Below are 18,838 nucleotides of genomic sequence, written 5' to 3' on the forward strand. Positions count from 1 at the left end.
GTGCACTATTTCTTATAAAGACTTTCTTGCCATGGACGAAGAAGAAGTGTTTTCATTTCTGCAGAGACATGGAGTTGTTCTAAAGAGCAAGGACTGTCCCAACTGCAGTAAGCCCGCAACATTGTCTTTCAATGCGAAGAGACCGATTAGTACGCCATTTTGGAGGTGCCGCAGGATGATAAGTAATCATCAACAGAAACGGAAATTAAGAAAAGTTCAATGCTCCTTTAAGGTAACAATTGTTTAATTTGAAAAAAATATTGCTTTAAAATATATTTGTAAGGAATCCGCCATCAAACGGACATTCTTCAGCAAGTCCTACGTTGGCATTGAACAGGCCTGTAATTTTGTGGCTTGGGAGATGAAGGGTTCAACAATCTCATTCCTTCGGGAAGAACTAGGCTGGTCCCAACAGACGGTGGTTGACTGGAGTAATTTTCTTCGGGAAATTTATCTTAGCTGGACGAAGAAGAACGCAAAACAAATAATAGGTGGATACGGTTTAACCGTCGAAATTGACGAAACCAAAATTGGCCGGCGCAAGTATAATTGCGGTCGCGTGGTGGATGGCCAGTGGGTTTTCGGAGGAATTTGCAGAGAAACCGGTGACTTTTTTTTGGTGCCTGTGGAGGACCGTAGCCAGGAAACGCTCCTTCCAATTATAGAGGCCAACATCGCCAATGGAACCAGAATTATATCCGACTGCTGGAAGTCATACAATGGTTTAAAGGATGCGAACTACTCTCACATGACCGTTAATCACTCAGTAAACTTCGTCGACCCTGAAACGGGAGCCAATACACAGCGAATAGAGAGACTATGGCGTGATCTAAAGGAGAACATTCCCCACTATGGCCGGAAAACGGAGCACTACCAAGGGTACCTAGCGCGATTCACTTTTTTGAAAAGGCACCCAAACCACACCTCAAGATTCCATGCAATTTTCTCAGCAATGGGCGAATTGTTTAATCCTGAACGCGATGTTAGTATTTAAAAAGAGATGGGAAATGCTAAAAAAGCGCCAAAGGCAAAAAAATTAAAAAAAAAAAATCGCGCGATTTTTGTACCACTAACCAGCATTTTTTATAAATAAATATTTACTGTCCAATCATTAACCATAGTTTAATATAGCATTTTATTTACTATTACAAATGAGTTACAAGTATAAGGAGGTACTGAACTAAAAACTCTCGTAATTGGCTTTGATAAAGACTAAGGTTGATCCTCCTCGGATTGCGATTTCTTAAGATTCATCTTAAAAATGTATATGTTGGTCATCCATGGTCGCCCAAGCTCTTAAGGAATCACGGCCCATCGAGGATATTAATGCGTGGTTGTGGGGTCTGGCCTGCTATAAAAACAATTTCAAATTTTTGTCGAATTTTTTCGAACGCTTATTATTTTGACAACAAACGGAAAGCCCATATGTTTTTTATAGCAAAATGACACAAAACACCTCAAAATCCTAGAAAATCCTACTTTGTTTTTATAGCAAAACACGCAACTTTGAAATGCAATTACAAGAGAACAATGCATTTCCGCAAATAATCTTCTGCACGTAAATTCCTAAGAAATCGCGGTCCATCGAGGGTAATTTTTTCGCGGTTTTTGGTGCTCAGGCCGCTCTTCTAGACTATTACCATGTTTTCGAACCCGTCTTTTAGGTAAGTTGTTAACCGATTTTTATTTGTTTTGGCCTTCAAATAAAAATTTATCCCAGAACCTCTTAATAATGTCCTGGGCAGTAGACTTGACTTCTCCGATCAATTAAGTGATTTCCGTACAGTTTTCAGCTCGAAATTAAGTTTTCCAATCAACAGACGAAGTTTCTCAGAAAATTGCTTTCCATGGAGCCACTTTAACATTTTTTGCAGTGTGATGATGGTTTCTGCTCTTAATCTCTACACTCAAAATAAAATTTACCCTAAAGTCAAGGAAATCGGCCTACTTTTGTCTTCAAGACAAGCTCGCCCTAAATTTTAGGGTCACATTTTTCTATATTTTTGTTTTTTTTTGACGTCATATTTCTAAATTTTAGGGTAATTTTACTAAATTTAAGGGCAAAAATTTCTAAAAAGTAGGAAATTTTCCTAAAAAATAGAAATTAAAAACAAAACAAAAAAACAAAAATCATGATTTTTTTTTGTATATACGTTTATATTATGTACTTCTCCCTATATACATATGCAGGCGTTGTGTGTCATGTATACTGTGAATGTTAAAGGTTATGTATTTATTATTATGTATTTGCGCTTGGATTTCTTATCTAACCAAAGCCAAATGGTGTTGTAAATGTGGACTACGGGACTGCGGAAGATTGGGAATGTAGAAATTATGATTAGTTAATATTTTATCTTCATGAAAAAAAACTTACATTTTTACTTGTCCGTCGGTGAGAATCGAACCCGGGTCTCCCGCGCGTGGAGCGAACGGCCTACATACTGGGCCATTGTAGCACTTAAATTTGCTGTGGCAAACCGAGCATTCACTCAAAATAAATTTAACCCCAAATTTTAGAAAATCGCCATTAAAATTTCTTTTTTCTAAATACAAGAAAGTTATTTCTAAATCTAAGGAAATGTTTCTTAAGTCAAGAAAGTTTTCCTTAAATCCAGGAAGTATTTCTTAAATGTAGAAAATGGTTACCATGAACTAAAATCACCCTAAAATCTAGAAAAAATGCCCTTAAAATTAGAAATAATTTTCTGAAAAATAGAAAGGCAAACGAAAATAATAAAATATTTTGGCAACACTTTTTCTAAAAATGAGTGCCCTAACCCTAAAATTAAGCTAACCCTTAATAATAGAAACATTTTCTAAAAAGTAGAAAGTTTTTCTAAAAAATTGAAATAGTTGCTTTCACATGCTCTGGCACACCAAAATGTTCAATGCCAGAACTTGTCAGCTGCCGGGCGGCTGTACTCGTAGCGCAGACGGTTAAAGCCTTACAAATTTCATACAAAATAAGTCAAAATAAGTTCAAATGTATTGTCCACTTCACCCTTTACATACAAAATGCGTTGTTTGCTACAGCAAATTTAAGTGCTACAATGGCTCAGTATGTAGGCCGTTCGCTCCTCGCGCGGGAGACCCGGGTTCGATTCTCACCGACGGACAAGTAAAAATGTAAGTTTTTTTTCATGAAGATAAAATATTAACTAATCATAATTTCTACATTCCCAATCTTCCGCAGTCCCGTAGTCCACATTTACAACACCATTTGGCTTTGGTTAGATAAGAAATCCAAGCGCAAATACATAATAATAAATACATAACCTTTAACATTCACAGTATACATGACACACAACGCCTGCATATGTATATAGGGAGAAGTACATAATAAAAACGTATATACAAAAAAAAATCATGATTTTTGTTTTTTTGTTTTGTTTTTAATTTCTATTTTTTAGGAAAATTTCCTACTTTTTAGAAATTTTTGCCCTTAAATTTAGTAAAATTACCCTAAAATTTAGAAATATGACGTCAAAAAAAATCAGAAATATAGAAAAATGTGACCCTAAAATTTAGGGCGAGCTTGTCTTGAAGACAAAAGTAGGGCGATTTCCTTGACTTTAGGGTAAATTTTATTTTGAGTGTTGTATGTAAAGAATACATTTGAATACTAATTGCATAATTTTGACCATTCGCGTTTTACTTATTTACATACATATATACTTATGTATATATTTATGCTATCGCAATTTATATTATGTGTAGTATATAGTAAATAGCTGAATATAAACCAAATTATTTTCGGTTTACCGCTTGCCATCAATAAAAAAAAGGAATAAAAAAAGAGTAAAAAAACAAATTTAAAAAAAAAAAAGTTTAAAAAAAATAAAAAAAAACAAAAAAAAACTCGAACCAGGGTCGATTTGATTTCTTACCAAGCGCCTTAACCGTCTGCGCTACGAGTACAGCCGCCCGGCAGCTGACAAGTTCTGGCATTGAACATTTTGGTGTGCCAGAGCATGTGAAAGCAACTATTTCTATTTTTTAGAAAAACTTTCTACTTTTTAGAAAATGTTTCTATTATTAAGGGTTAGCTTAATTTTAGGGTTAGGGCACTCATTTTTAGAAAAAGTGTTGCCAAAATATTTTATTATTTTCGTTTGCCTTTCTATTTTTCAGAAAATTATTTCTAATTTTAAGGGCATTTTTTCTAGATTTTAGGGTGATTTTAGTTCATGGTAACCATTTTCTACATTTAAGAAATACTTCTTGGATTTAAGGAAAACTTTCTTGACTTAAGAAAAATTTCCTCAGATTTACAAATAACTTGCTTGTATTTAGAAAAAAGAAATTTTAATGGCGATTTTCTAAAATTTAGGGTAAAATTTATTTTGAGTGTAGTGCTAACTAATCGCAAAGCCAAAAACCCAAAGTTTGCAGCAAATTCCATAAAAAATAAAGGTATTCAGCGAGTGACCGATTATTCGCTGAGCTCCAAAAATCAACATACATTTTTTATTGCTAAACGCTTCCTTTTAGCTGTTACATACTTTTTCACGAATACAATGTACCCTTTTACTCTACGAGTAACGGGTATAAAAATTATGAAAAACAAGAAAGAAAGCTACCTTCGGCCAGCCGAAGCTTATATACCCTTGCAGATAAAGTAATGCTCACTCGGTGCAGTTCCAGGGATTCCAGATTCAGCGTTTCTATTTAAATTTTTTTTTTAATTAGTCAAGAATCAAAACGCCTACTTCCTAAGTTACAATGAATTTTCTTATATTTGTTTGAATATTCCTATGGAAGCCTTAAGAAATAGTGGTCCGATCCGGCTCGCTCCGACATATGTACTACCTAGATAGAAATAGAAGAAAGACTGCAATAGAAAGAAGACTTTCGGGAAAGTTTCATCGCGATAGCTTTAAAACTGAGAGACTAGTTCGCATAGAAACGGACAGACGGACAGACGGACAGACGGACATGGCTAGATTGACTCGGCTATTGGTGCTGATCAAGAATATATACTTTATGTGGGCGGAAACGACTCCTTCACTGCGTTGCAAACATCTGACTGAAATTATAATACCCTCTACAAGGGTATAAAAATGTTGACATCCTATCGATAATTTTGAAGCGCTTTATTCAAATGTATCATTTCAACCAGGTATCGTAACTGTTATGAGTTTATTTTAAAAATCGCTTTTTAATCAATATGCCATGAGTTTTATATAAAACTTTTTTTCCGCTTGAAAAATAACAGTTATTCCTTGAGTTTTATATACAAATCAAAACATAAAACTTATTCTCTGAGTTTTATTATTTCGATCAAAAATAAAACCCAAAGTCGTTTAGTGGTGGCTGTGTAGGTGTTAAAAATGTTATTAAAAATTGAGTATGGTATATAAGCTGTTGTCTTCTTTTTAAAATTTTTACCAAGTAATAAGTATAAGTAATAAGTATAAGTAATAATAAGTATGATTAATTTATTAACTTACGACTGACATAGAAAAATCTATTGTTTTATAGTAGGCGGTCTACACATTCAGCGTTAAGAACTCCGAGGCTTATGATAAGGACGTTAAGCAAGCAGGTGCTTTAAATACAAATATTATGAATTATTTTGAGAAGAACAAATTCTTATACTTATACCTGTACGAATTGACATAAGTGATTCACACCGTTTCTGCAATCCAAGGCAGATCCTTTTATGCTCTGAAGTTAATTCTAACGACCTTATACTCGTATTTGTAAAGCCTAACAACATATTTAAATGAAGTCAAACTTAAATAGCTGATTCTCTCTCTATTTTGTATACGGACGTGTTTTACATTCGCTCCCACATTTATTCGCTTAGTGTCGAAATTTTCGATTTTTTATATTCCCTAAGTTTTCATTCTCAACTCGGTTGAGCCCGCCGTTTGAATGCAAATTAGTGATTTGTGTTAAAACCATCGTCTTTATAAAGATATTGAAAAATAGTTACCGACGCGAGTGCGTTGTGCATTGTTGTTGTTTTTTATTTACATTGTCGTTTTGGCGCTCTCTCGCACCGTTTGTTCTGCTCATCTCCCAACTTCAGTCACCGGCTCTCATTTTCGAGTTAACGGTTCTTTGCTGATTTGGTCTTATCGCGCTCTTTCTTTCCTCTTATCGCGCTCTTTCTTTCCTCGACGTCCTCATAGCCACACAGCTGTTTGTTGGCACTCAACTAAAGCTTTCTGTTTACATTTCTCTACATTCCACATTCTACATTTTTATACCCGTTACTCGTAGAGTAAAAGGGTATATTGTATTCGTGCAAAAGTATGTAACAGGTAGAAGGAAGCGTTTCCGACCCCATAAAGTATATATATTCTTGATCAGGATCACTAGCCGAGTCGATCTAGCCATGTCCGTCTGTCCGTCTGTCCGTCTGTCTGTCTGTCTGTCTGTCTGTCTGTCTGTCCGTCTGTCCGTATGAACGCTGAGATCTCGGAAACTATAAAAGCTAGAAGATTGACATTTTGCATGCAGATTCTAGGAGTTCCTACGCAGCGCAAGTTTGTTTCAAAAGGGTGCCACGCCCCCTCTAACGCCCACAATCGCAAATATACGATTTTAAAAATTTCAATATTTTGGAAAAGTAAAAATGCAGTTTTATTGTGTTTATCAATACCTATCGAAATGTAGAAGAAATTTTTTAAATCGGACCATTCGTTAAAAAGTTACGGCGGATCAAAGTTTTTCTCCATCTCTTTCGCACTCCCTTTAGCTGAGTAACGGGTATCTGATAGTCGGGGCACCCGACTATAGCGTTCTCTCTTGTTTATAGTCTATTTACACTGGGGTGGAGTTATGGAGTTATGGGGTTATTGACATAACCCTGTTTTTTTACATAGGATTTGTATAGGCAACTAGGTGTGGGCAAAAGTGGGGTACTATTAGGGTCTTTCGTATTTCGGAGTATTTTTTTGTATATTTCGGTATATTTTGTATTTATTTCCTATCGTTGAAGGTCCATCCCTAGTCAAATAAACAACACAAACAACAAACACTAGATGTCATCACTCGATATGTGGAGTTAACCCAGTGGAAACACTTTTTTGGAGTAATCGGGTTATTGGCTTACTCGATAGGTTACCCCACACAGTGCGACTAGACTATTATCTTACTTTAACTTGTAACAATGTCTGCTTGCTGTGTTGTTGGTTGCCAATTTACTGGCAAAATCACTTCTCGTCAGCCGATTGTTAATTGCTGGTTATGTGAGAACATCGCGCATGCTAGATGTGTTGACTTTGGGCATAGTGCGGCCCAAATTGCGGATCGTACTAGGTCTAATGCCAACCTGGACTGGACGTGCCCTACATGCCTACATATCAAAATTGATATTAGATCATTTATGAGGCAAATGGAGCTTGAGTTCCAGGCCTTACGTGCTGGATTTACGGACTTATTAAGTCGGTTTAATGTTTTCGACTCAAACTTTAAAAGTCGTATCCTTCTTAATCAAATATCTTTAAATATAAATCGTAATCCTACACTGCCTAATATTTCTCTACATGTTCCAGATCTCTCGAGCAACCTCTCTCTTCCCAGCCCCACTGCAAGCTATATGTCGTGCGATGAGGACGATCCCAATGGGAGCGAATAATGGTCCTATCTTGTTGACCTTCCTGTTGATGATGCAGTTGGGTATTTTTATAAAGTCCTTTATCGACTATTTGATGTACATGTCCCTCTTTCCTCCTTGAAGAATTCGTATAGCTCTCCATGGTTTACTCGTCAACTATCCTATCTAAAAAATAAAAAAAACAGACTTTTTAAACGGTTCAAAATTTCTGGCTTGCTGACGGACTGGGCCAAATATAGTTCTGCTAAGGCGGAATTTGTCCAGCACAATTCTGACTGTTATGAAAATTACCTGTCTCGTTGTAAGCGTGATTTCAAAAGTAATCCTACACTTTTTTATTCTTTCGTCAATTCTAAGCGGAAATCTAAACCTTATTCTCTTTTTCTTAATAATAATATAGCATCTGATGACGATGATATTTCCAACCTATTTGCTGATTTTTTTCAATCGACTTATACGGAATGCAATGGTGTTATTAATAATGATTATCCATACCCACTACCTCATCTGAACTCTATCTTCAAACCAGTGATTAATGTATCTGATGTTCTTCAGAGTCTTGATACTCTTAAGCTCTCTTTTTCACCGGGTCCTGACAAAATACCAAGTTGTATACTGAGGAATTGTTCGTCCTATCTAGCTTTTCCCTTAATATTAATATTTAATTTGTCAAGGAAGATTTCCATCCATATGGAAGGAATCGTTTATTGTTCCATTGTTTAAAAAAGGGAACAAGTCAGATATCTCAAATTATCGTGGTATTGCAAAACTCAGTGCAATTCCTAAAATTTCCGAAAAAATTATTACCTGTCAGTTGCAGCATCATTGCCGGTCTATTATTTCTCCGTGTCAACATGGCTTTACTAGTCGTCGCTCTACTTCTACAAACCTACTAGAATTTACATCTTTAATTACTAGAGGCTTCCTGTCACATCATCAAACTGATGTGATTTATACTGATTTTTTTAAAGCTTTTGATTCTGTGAACCATAAACTTCTTATTTTTAAATTGTCCCGTTTAGGGTTTCCTCCAAACCTACTTGACTGGATACTTTCCTACCTTTCTAATAGAACTCAAATGGTCTGTTTTAACAATAGAATTTCCAAAATAATTACACAGGGTAGCCACCTGGGTCCTTTACTCTTTGGCTTAATGATTAATGATCTACCTAATGTTATAAAATCGTCTACCGTTTTAATGTATGCAGATGATGTCAAGCTTTGTTTGTCCATGTGTTTACCTAGCTCATTTAATGACCTTCAATTAGATCTTGACTTTTTGTATTCGTGGTTCATGATTAACATGTTAAATTTAAACTATTTTAAATGTAACTTTATGACCTTTTATCGTTGTAATCCATCTCTGTTTTCTTATTCTATTGGAAATAACGCCCTTGAACGAATTTTATCAGTTCAGGATCTTGCCGTTTTATTTGATCATAAACTTAGTTTTAAAGACCATATATCTACTATATCTAATAAAGCCAGAAGTCTTTTTACATTTATGAAACGTTGGTCAAGGGAGTTCGATGATCCTTACACAACTAAGCTTTTGTATGTTTCTCTTGTTCGTCCGTCTATGGAATATTGCTCTTGTATATGGTCTCCTCAAATTAGCTGTAACCAATCCAAAAACAATTCCTTTTATTTGCTCTGAGGGGATTACACTGGGACACAGGTAGTCGACTGCCCTCTTATCTTGCGAGGTTGCGCCTGCTCGACTTACCAACCCTCTACCATCGTAGAAAGTGTCATGGAGTTATGTTCTTACATAAACTTATTAATGGTGATGTCGACTCCCCTTTCCTTCTTAGTTCATTTAACTGGAATGTACCCTGTAGAACAGTTCGCCGTAATTATGCCCTGCATGATCCTTTTCGTGTTCTATGTGACGACTATAATTCACTGTGCCACGTCTTACTGTTTGATACCCCCAATGCTACTAATTATAATAAACTAATGTATTTTCTGTCTTCAAATAATTTATAAATTCTTTGTAAGCATGTATTTTAAACTGTCTATTGTTAGATCGAATTTTCTCCATGTCCGCGATTCCGCTTACTTGCCCAAAACTGTTTAGGGCTCCGCGCGTAACAAGCTTTGCTTGGTGTCGTAAGGGCCACTTGTTTGTACTGACCATAGTGCATCAACGTCCAAGAAAAAAAAAATATTATATGTTAATATCAGCTAATATAATTTTTGCAGTCTTTTGTTAAAATTTGTTTTGGCAACTATCACAACATATCGACAAAGTTTTAAAATATTTAAAAAAAATAATTTAAATATTCACCCTGAACTGGACTTAAAACCTTGTTGTTATCCCTCATTTTGTGGAGGTGATACTTATCCACTACAAAATGTATTTACTTATGTACTGTTGGCCGGAAATGTATCAATGTGTAGATCGCCTACTATTAAATCATGTGTTTTGTTCTTTCTGCGACGCAAATTAATAAATTAGTCATACTTACAGTGGCCGTTAATACTTGGAAAAATTCTGAAAAAGAAGCCAACAGCTTACATACTAAGCCAAATTTTTTATACCATTTTTATCACCTACACAGCCGCCACTAAACGACTTTGAGTTTTATTTTTGATCAAAATAGTTTTATTTTTGATTAAAATAATAAAACTCAAGGAATAACTGTTATTTTTCAAGCGGAAAATAAAACTCAGGGAATAAGTTTTATTTGTCAAGTTTTATATAAAACTCACAGAATAACGATTATATTATAAGTTTTAAGTCCTTTATGACAACCTCTGATTCCCATTATGCTATAGCAAAATCTGAAGGCATATAAATATTTAAGTAGCTTAGCTGAGTTTTAATCTCTCTTGTTATACCCGTTACTCGTAGAGTAAAAGGGTATATTGTATTTGTGCAAAAGTATGTAACAGCTAGAAGGAAGCATTTCCGATCTTATAAAGTATATATATTCTTGATCAGGGTCACTAGCCGAGTCAATCCATGTCCGTCTGTCTGGGCTACGCCTCCTCTGTCGCCCACTTCAGTTTTATTGTGTTTATTAATACCTATCGAAATGTACAACAATTCTTTCAAATCGGACCATTCGTTAAAAAGTTATGCGCGATCAAAGTTTTATATCTCCATCTCCCTCGCACTCCCTTTAGCTTAGTAACGAGTATCTAATAGTCGGGGCACCAGACTATAGCGTTTTCTCTTGTTTTTGACTCGACTAGTACTGATCCTTCGAGTAATCCTGTAACATGATACAATTAAATTTATTAGATTTTTAAAATTAGAAACAAATAAAAGCCATAAAGAGAGCGCATCTTCTTACTAGTCTGTCCTATTGTTCAAATAACCAATCGGATCCCACTCCACCGGTTGCGTTAGCTGTGCGTAGTTTTGCGAGTCTTGGATCCGTAGCAATCCCCGTCTTTGCGGATCTGGGGATCAGCAGTTCATTGGGAAAGTGTTTTTTGTTTTTATTTAGCTGAAGCGTGAAAGGCGACTTTCGACACAGGAGCATGTTAGCTTCAAACATTTTTCTTTCAGCGTCTTGCCTCTGCAGGTCCTCACTAGTAAGTGAACTGCTCGGTCGAACGTCATGTGTCTGACCTCTAGGAATTGGAACCTTCTTCGCAAACGTCGGCCGATTTAACCTGGTTATAAGCCCTCTGTTGGCACAATTTTTCTCGTGTTGATCTTCATCACCATCTGAAGAGCTAATTTCAGTATCAAGTTGTTTCGGGTAACCGACACTGTTTAAAATTTTATTCTGGCGAGGGGGTAATCTAAACTTGCACTCGTTCTTGAGCCGCTGTATTATATTTGCACTAGAAGTTTCGAGACTGGTACCTTGAAAGTCGGTTATACGAGTCATACCTATTTTTTCCCGTGTTCGCTGACTAACAGCAGGTTCTTTATCTTCTTTACTGCCATTTACCGACTCTTCAATTGCAGTTATGCGCGCTGTAATTTGTTTTAATTCTGCTTCAAAAGCCAGGATCTTTTTCACAGTCTCCTGAGCCTGCTTAGCGTTGATTTGGATGACAGATTCGACCAAATTGCGTGAGATGAGTTTGTTAGCAATATCCTTCAGATCATCCAGTTTAACGTAATCGCTTGAATTTTCTAATAATTCGTTACTTCCTTTAATAGCCCCCCTTTGAATAGTTTCCCTACTTAGAGTGGTTTTAGTCATGGCCTTAGAAATTTCGTGGCGAACCAATTCCGTAATAGAAGAGGTAAGGCTGCATTTTTGACATGTAGGTACTAGAACATCACCATCCAGAACTGGGGATACTGTAACGTCAGTGGAATTGCATGACGTAGTTCGTTGCGCAATGTAACTTTTCACGTTGTCTTTGTTATGTTTACCACAATTCGCCATTTGCTTTGCCCTGCCTTTTTTCACTGCCGAGTGTACTTTTTTCCTTCTGGTTTGACTCTTTCCAGACATTTTTTGGTTAAATGACAATGAATTTATTGTGTGTTATTAGATATATGTAGATACATATAATAGTTGTTCTTAGAAATTACTTTTCTACGATAGCCTACTGGATAAAAATATAAATATTCTTGATCAGAATCACTACACAAGTCGATCTAGCCATGTCCGGTCCACATTGGTATGAAATTTCTGTTGCTACACTAATAAACAAAATCGCTCTGTGAATTTCATCCATCGCGCTATGGGGAAAAACTCATTTTTTTTTTGGCATAAAATCAACTTATTTTACAAATTATTTTTTAAAAATAAAATATATTTTGTGAATTTACATACCTTAATTAGCCAAGAACAGTTATCTACGATTTTTTACTAACAACACTTTAGTGTTGATAAACGAACAAAGTCAGCTGTTCGATTGACTTTGTTGTGTGCGTAAATTAGTGAAAAATCTTTGCAAACTTTCAGTGCTTATTTTGTGGAGCAACAAAATGGTTTATTATTTCTGATCATGTCAAATCGTATCAAAGGTATTTATAAATGTATCTTAGATTAGATGTTTTGATTATTATGGCTTGTTGTCCAACTGTGAACTGTTTGAAATGTGTATCTTTCTAGCTTAAAACTAACAAGTTTGTTTGTGTTCCGTGGTGTACAACTTATAAATGGCACAAAGTTGCAAAAAGGTAAAAACGCAAAGTTATTACCAAATGTATCCTTAATATCGCAAAATTAATAATTTTTGCAATTTTTTGCACGTTTCTTCAAAAAAGGACTTAAATCCAGCAACTTATAAACATAAAAAAATTTTTTTTTTAATAAAAAAACAATCTAAGTGGCTTTCATTAATCTTAAAAATTGAATTTATGGAAAGGGACAAGTCAAGTGAAAATCCTGGCTGCAAAGGGCTCAAATATAAAGAAGCTGGACCCCCGTTAAAGCTAAAATTGGCATCTGCTCTTAGATAATATTTCACTTTTCTTGTATATGTCAGCAATTTTTTTTTTTTTTTTGACAAATTTTAAAAATTAACGTAAACCGAAATTATTTTACCGTCTTACCAATACAAATACAAATTTTTTGAAATCCCTGCCAATTAATTTTAATATGCGGCGTGGGCGGTGGATGAAAGCAATGGACCGATTCAAAAAGCAACAAAAACCGAAATTACAGCTTTATCTTAATAGTATATAGAAAAGATTTCTAAATTGCATCTCTAAAACTAGAGTTTATGCCAAAATAATAGACTTTTTTCCCATAGTGCAACGGCGACTCGCCAATAATAAATGATTATGGTAAATAATTTTCTTGAATTTACGGTTTTGCCATTCTAAAAATCGTTACCAATTTTTCTGTAGATGTTCTTGAAGTCTAAGCCGGCATGACCTCGAATTCGCTAAAAACTTCTTTATAACAAAAAAAAAAGGTTGTATTAAAAGCTAATCTTTGGACAAAAAACGGTCAACATGCCGTAAAAGGCTTCTATATGGAAGCCTAAAAATATGCATTACTGCATATTCTTTACAATCTGTCACGGAACTCTGATAGAGATCAAAGACAGAACAAAGTCCAACACACACTAAGGGCTTGATCACCTTTTTGAAGTTTACCGCTCTGGCGATGCTATAATTCCCAACCAGTTAAAGCGCGGCTTGCATGGTAAACCACTTCGATCAAGACAGCGATTTCACTGCTGATGATTGTAGTTGGCTACTACATGAAACATGCATGTACAGTAAAGCCTTCTTGAAGTCTAAGCCGACATGACCTCGAGTTAGCTAAAAGCATCTCTATGTTCTTGAAAATATAAAAATTCAATTACACAGTTCGACAAAATCAAGACTTTTCCTTGGCACAAGAATAAACGCTACAAAACCTGAAAGAATTTTAGCTGTAGATTACTACCTCATACTTGGAAACTTTCCATCACGTCGAAGTTTTTAGAAATCCGTGGTCAAAGTTCCAAATTTTCGATTTTTAGGCACTTTTTGCGGCTTAATAGTAAGAAAACCTTTCGTAACCCAGAGCCACAATTAAGCGGAAGTGGTACCTTGAACCTTTAACTTCAAGAGTGTCCAATCACAAAGCTGGGCGACCTCTATTTCTTTAGCTACAATGGATTTTACCGAATTACTTTTTGTCATTATACCCTTGTAGAGGGTATTATAATTTCAGTCAGATGTTTGCAACGCGGTGAAGGAGACGTTTCCGACCACATAAAGTATATATATTCTTGATCAGCACCAATAGCCGAGTCTATCTAGCCATGTCCGTCTGTCCGTCTGTCCGTCTGTCCGTCTGTCCGTCTGTCCGTCTGTCTGTCTGTCCGTCTGTCCGTTTCTATGCGAACTAGTCTCTCAGTTTTAAAGCCATCGCGATGAAACTTTCCCGAAAGTCTTCTTTCTATTGCAGGTAGTACATATGTCGGAGCGAGCAGGATCGGACCACTATATCTTAAGGCTCCCATAGGAATATTCAAACAAATATAAGAAAATTCATTGTAACTTTGTAGGAAGTAGGCGTTTTGATTCTTGACTACTTTTGTATAAACAAAATTAAAATAGAAACGCTGAATCTGGAATCCCTGGAACTGCACCGAGTGAGCATAACTTTATCTACAAGGGTATATAAGCTTCGGCTGGCCGAAGGTAGCTTCCTTTCTTGTTTTTTTTCATCTATAGTAGCCTCTAACGCCCACAATCGACCACTTACGATTTTAAAATGTGTCCTGCGCCCACATCTTTAAAGATTTCCGATAAGTATAAATGCAATTTTGTTGTGTACATTTATACCTATCGAAATGTAGAAGACATTTTTTAAATCGGACCATTCATTAAAAAGTTATACGCAATCAAAATATCTACATATATCTATCTCCCTCGCACTCCCTTTAGCTGAGCTACGATTATAGTCGGGACACGAGCCCGAGCACAGCGTTCGCACTCCCTTTAGCTGAGTGACGGGTATTAAATAGTCGGGACACCAACCAGACTATAGCGTTCACTCTTGTTTTGCATTAAGATTTGTTAACTAAGAGGAACCCCTTCTTCGGAAAAAGGTACATTTTTATTTATTTAATTTAAATTCAAATTTATTATAAATGCATATTAATTACAATGCATTTTAAGTACAGAAAAAACTTTTTGTAAACATATAAAAAGCGTTTTTTTTTTTTTTTTTTTAAACGCTATTTTATTTATCGAATCTTTTCTCTTAGAGACTAACGACAAGTTTGCAAATCTTAATCTAGTTTATATATTTTAATTAATTACAATTTATTTTTTTTTTTTTAGAATAACGGCCCTAACTATTGCTGCTGGGTGGGGAGGTCTCTTCGCCGGAGTCGTGTATAGCTTGTGGTCCAGATTAGAGACCGCGCAAGGTCATTAGGATGGGCCTGGAGCTTGAGATTATACTTTGTTTTCGCTTTGTCGAGTTCGTCTTTAACTAAGCCTATGTTTAGATCTTTATGAATATTTTCATTCCGTATATACCACGGCGCTCCTGTTATAGTTCTCAGTATCTTTGATTGAGCTCTCTGGATTATTTCTAAGTTGCTGGCACATGCGTTTCCCCATAGCTCGGACCCATATGTCCACATTGGTTTTAGGACTGCATTATACAAGAGTATTTTGGCGTTAATAAGCCAATGTAGATTGTTGGCTTTAAATTTTAAATGATTTCTCTTAGCTTCGATATGTTTACGCCAAGTGAGTCGTCTATCCAGGTGGACTCCTAGATATGTTACTTCAGTTGTTTGTGGCATAATAATGTTGTTCAGGGATAGTGAAGGGCAGGTTTGCCTGTTTAGGGTAAAAGTAACATGTTTACATTTTTGTTCGTTAACGTTTATGCGCCAGTCTGCTAGCTATTGTTCTAGAAGCACGAGGTGATCTGCTAGGTGTTGCGTTGCTCTAAGAGGACATTTAGACCGACTTAGGATGGCAGTATCATCAGCGAAGGTTGAGGTTGTTGTAAGAGTGGATGTCGGGAGGTCTGCAGTATAAATAATATACAAGCACACTTCCTTGGGGTACTCCAGCTTTTATTGGATTATAATCAGAGATGAAATCTTTGCATCGCACTGCGAAGCTTCTTTTTTGTAGGTAGGACTCCAAAATTGTATGCGTGCTTTGTGGAAGTATTAATCTGATTTTATGAATTAAGCCGTCCAGCCACACGCGGTCGAAGGCCTGTGCGACATCCAGAAAGACAGCGGAGCAATATTCTCGCCTTTCAAATGCATTTCGTATCTCGGAGGTTATCCGGTTCACTTGTTCAATAGTTCCGTGTTTTTCACGAAATCCGAATTGGTGCATTGGTATTGCATTGTGGGCTTGTAAGTATTGCTTGATACGACTGAGGAGCAGCTTTTCAAATATCTTTGATAGGCACGGCAGAAGGCTGATTGGCCTATATGACGATGGCTGGGACTTGTCCTTTCCGGCTTTATGGATCATTATGATGACAGACTTCCTCCATTGTTGAGGATAATATCCCAAATTCATCATGCTGTTAAATATTATGGTTAGAAGATGTATTGCACAGTTTGGCAGTTCTACAATCATTTTTGGGGTGATGAGATCGTGACCCGGCGCTTTCTTTTTGTCTTGGGACTGTATGATTCTTGTAACTTCTTCTGGATGGTATATAATTTGCGGGCTAGCTTCAGGATTGGAGATTAATGGCAGCACAAAGCTATTCGTTGCTGGAAGTGGTTTGAAGACATTTTCTAAGTGGTGGGCAAATGTATTCGCGCTCTCTTCGTTGCTGCGGGCCCAAGTTCCTGTTTGCGTATGTAGGGGTGATTCACTTTCTATTGGTGGACATATGCCTGACTTAGCTTTCCACAGTGGATATCTTTTGCTATTTGGTGAGAGTTGCTTCATGAAGGATAGTTCATCTCTATTTTTCTCAGCTTCTAGTGCTTTGCGAAGCATGCAGTTGGCTATTTTTAGGCGCTCCTTGGAGGCTGGGGATCTATGGGCTTGCCACTCTCGACGAAGCCTTCTCTTATTGTATAGCAGTTCTTCGATGTGCCTAGAAGCACGTCAGCTGTTAAATGGTTTATTAGATGTTATAGGTTGCGTGGAATGTTGTGCAGCCAGTGTAATAACATTCACTAACTCTTCAACTGAATTGTCGAGGTCTTCTTCACAGGAAATGTTTGGGCGGTCATTAATATGAGTACTTACATACTTTCTGTATTTGAGCCAGTCTGTTTTACCAGTAGTTAGAGAATGTAACCGTTCTGTAACCTGAGGGTGGTCGTAGAGGTGAAGCAAGATGGGCGAATGATCTGATGATAGATCTGATAAGTGCTCCACACGCACATGAGCCTGCGGCACTCTTCTTGTGATAGCAAAATCAATCAGGTCAGGTTTCTTATTTGGATCTGTTGCCCAATATGTAGGCTTACCCGAAGAAATAAAGTCAAGCTTGTTTCGCGGAGTTATAATCGCGTTGTAGAGTTGTTTTCCCTTGGGGTTGATGAGTCGAGATCCCCACTGGGTGTGCTTTGCATTGTAGTCACCAGCTGCTATAAAGCGGTCACCCAATACATCGAAGAAGTTTAGGAAATCTGCTTCGGTAATAGCGAAGCGCGGTGGGCAGTATATAGAGGCTAGGTTTAGGTAGCCGCTTTGGGTTTCGAGGTGTACTGCTGTTGCTTGAATATAAGTCGTAGCGAATGATGGCATCTCGTAATGCCTAATGCGATTCTTTATCAGAATTCCAGAACCTCCATGAGCCTTCCCATCAGGATGATTTGTCGAATAAAATGTATAGCCAGTAAGATGAAAATAGTTTTTATTTGTTAAGTGAGTCTCTGATATGAGCATGGCGTCAATGTCATATTGATCAAGGAACTGCATAAGCTCGTATTTGTGCTGCGAAATGCCATTCGCATTCCAGAAAGATATTTTAAAAGTAATCATCTAAGATTTTTGTTTGACTAGAAGCTCCAGGAGGAGATTTTGAGTGCGCACAAGCTCCTGCAGAGTTTGCTGCATTGCTCCCATTGTTTTTGTTATAGTTGCCAGCATTAATTCTATACCACTAGGTAATTGGGGTGTGTTTACGCATTTACTTTCCGAAGTATGGTTCGATGTCTGTTGCTCCAACAATCCTGGAATGGTTTGTTTAAATGTAGGTGTTGGAACTGAAGCGTAAGACCCGTTGTTGTAGCTCAGCGCCTGCGCAAAAGAGACTCCCGGTGTCGTTGTTGATGGTATGTATGGAAGATTTTGGCGGATGGCTGGGTTTCTAGCTGCAGTTATTTTTTGGGTTAGGCGGTTTTTCATCTCCTTATAAATACGGCAACCTCTGTAGTTGGCCGTGTGGTTTTCCCCACAGTTGCTACATTTTTTGGCAGATTGGTTCTCCTTATTTAGAGGGCAGTCCACAGTTAAATGTGCATCCCCGCAGACAACGCAGACTGCGCGAAGTTTGCAGTATGTTCTCGTATGATCATATTCTTGACAATTCCTACATTGGATGGGTCCATTCCGTTTATGGGGTTCCTCAACCGTGATTCTTCGGTGCAATAGATATTGAAGCTTGTAGATTGGGTGAACTTCATTTTTATTTAAAGGCATATTTTCCGGTGTCAGTTCTATCTTGAACATTGGCTGGGGAATTTTGTTTCTGTTTATTATGTTTATAGGTCAGTTATTTTTTTGACTAGCTCAGCACAATTTCCTTGACGAACATATATGGGTGGTGGCCTTGGTTTCTTAGCAGTGGTTGTTTGAGTGGCAGCATTATCTTCGTCTGTGTCATTAAGAATCGAAAATCTATTATTGGTCAGCGTATTTTTCGGGACAGTGATAGTATTTGATTTTAGTACTTTTGATGC

The 18,838-nt window shown here is 36.8% G+C and overlaps 1 protein-coding gene across 1 annotated transcript; it reads right to left on the minus strand.

Annotated features, from left to right (window-relative positions):
- Nucleotides 1–10,786: 10,786 nt before the first annotated feature.
- On the minus strand, nucleotides 10,787–12,068 carry LOC108058618 (uncharacterized). The gene is made up of 2 exons (XM_017143494.3): nucleotides 11,913–12,068; nucleotides 10,787–11,837 (listed from the first exon to the last, which is right to left on the minus strand). The coding sequence occupies exons 1-2, from the start codon at nucleotides 11,992–11,994 to the stop codon at nucleotides 10,879–10,881; spliced, it is 1,041 nt and encodes a 346-aa protein (XP_016998983.2). The 5' UTR covers nucleotides 11,995–12,068; the 3' UTR covers nucleotides 10,787–10,878.
- Nucleotides 12,069–18,838: the final 6,770 nt, after the last annotated feature.

This window comes from Drosophila takahashii, chromosome 3R (assembly GCF_030179915.1).
Source record: "Drosophila takahashii strain IR98-3 E-12201 chromosome 3R, DtakHiC1v2, whole genome shotgun sequence".
Classification (NCBI taxonomy): Eukaryota; Metazoa; Arthropoda; class Insecta; order Diptera; family Drosophilidae; genus Drosophila; species Drosophila takahashii.

Bases quoted from the DNA above. Each gene is read 5' to 3' on its own strand.
- LOC108058618 (XM_017143494.3), bottom strand. From the start codon at position 11,994: ATGTCTGGAAAGAGTCAAACCAGAAGGAAAAAAGTACACTCGGCAGTG. The intron at 11,838-11,912 runs GTAAACATAACA...CTGACGTTACAG, and splicing joins AAAGCAAATGGCGAATTGTG to TATCCCCAGTTCTGGATGGT.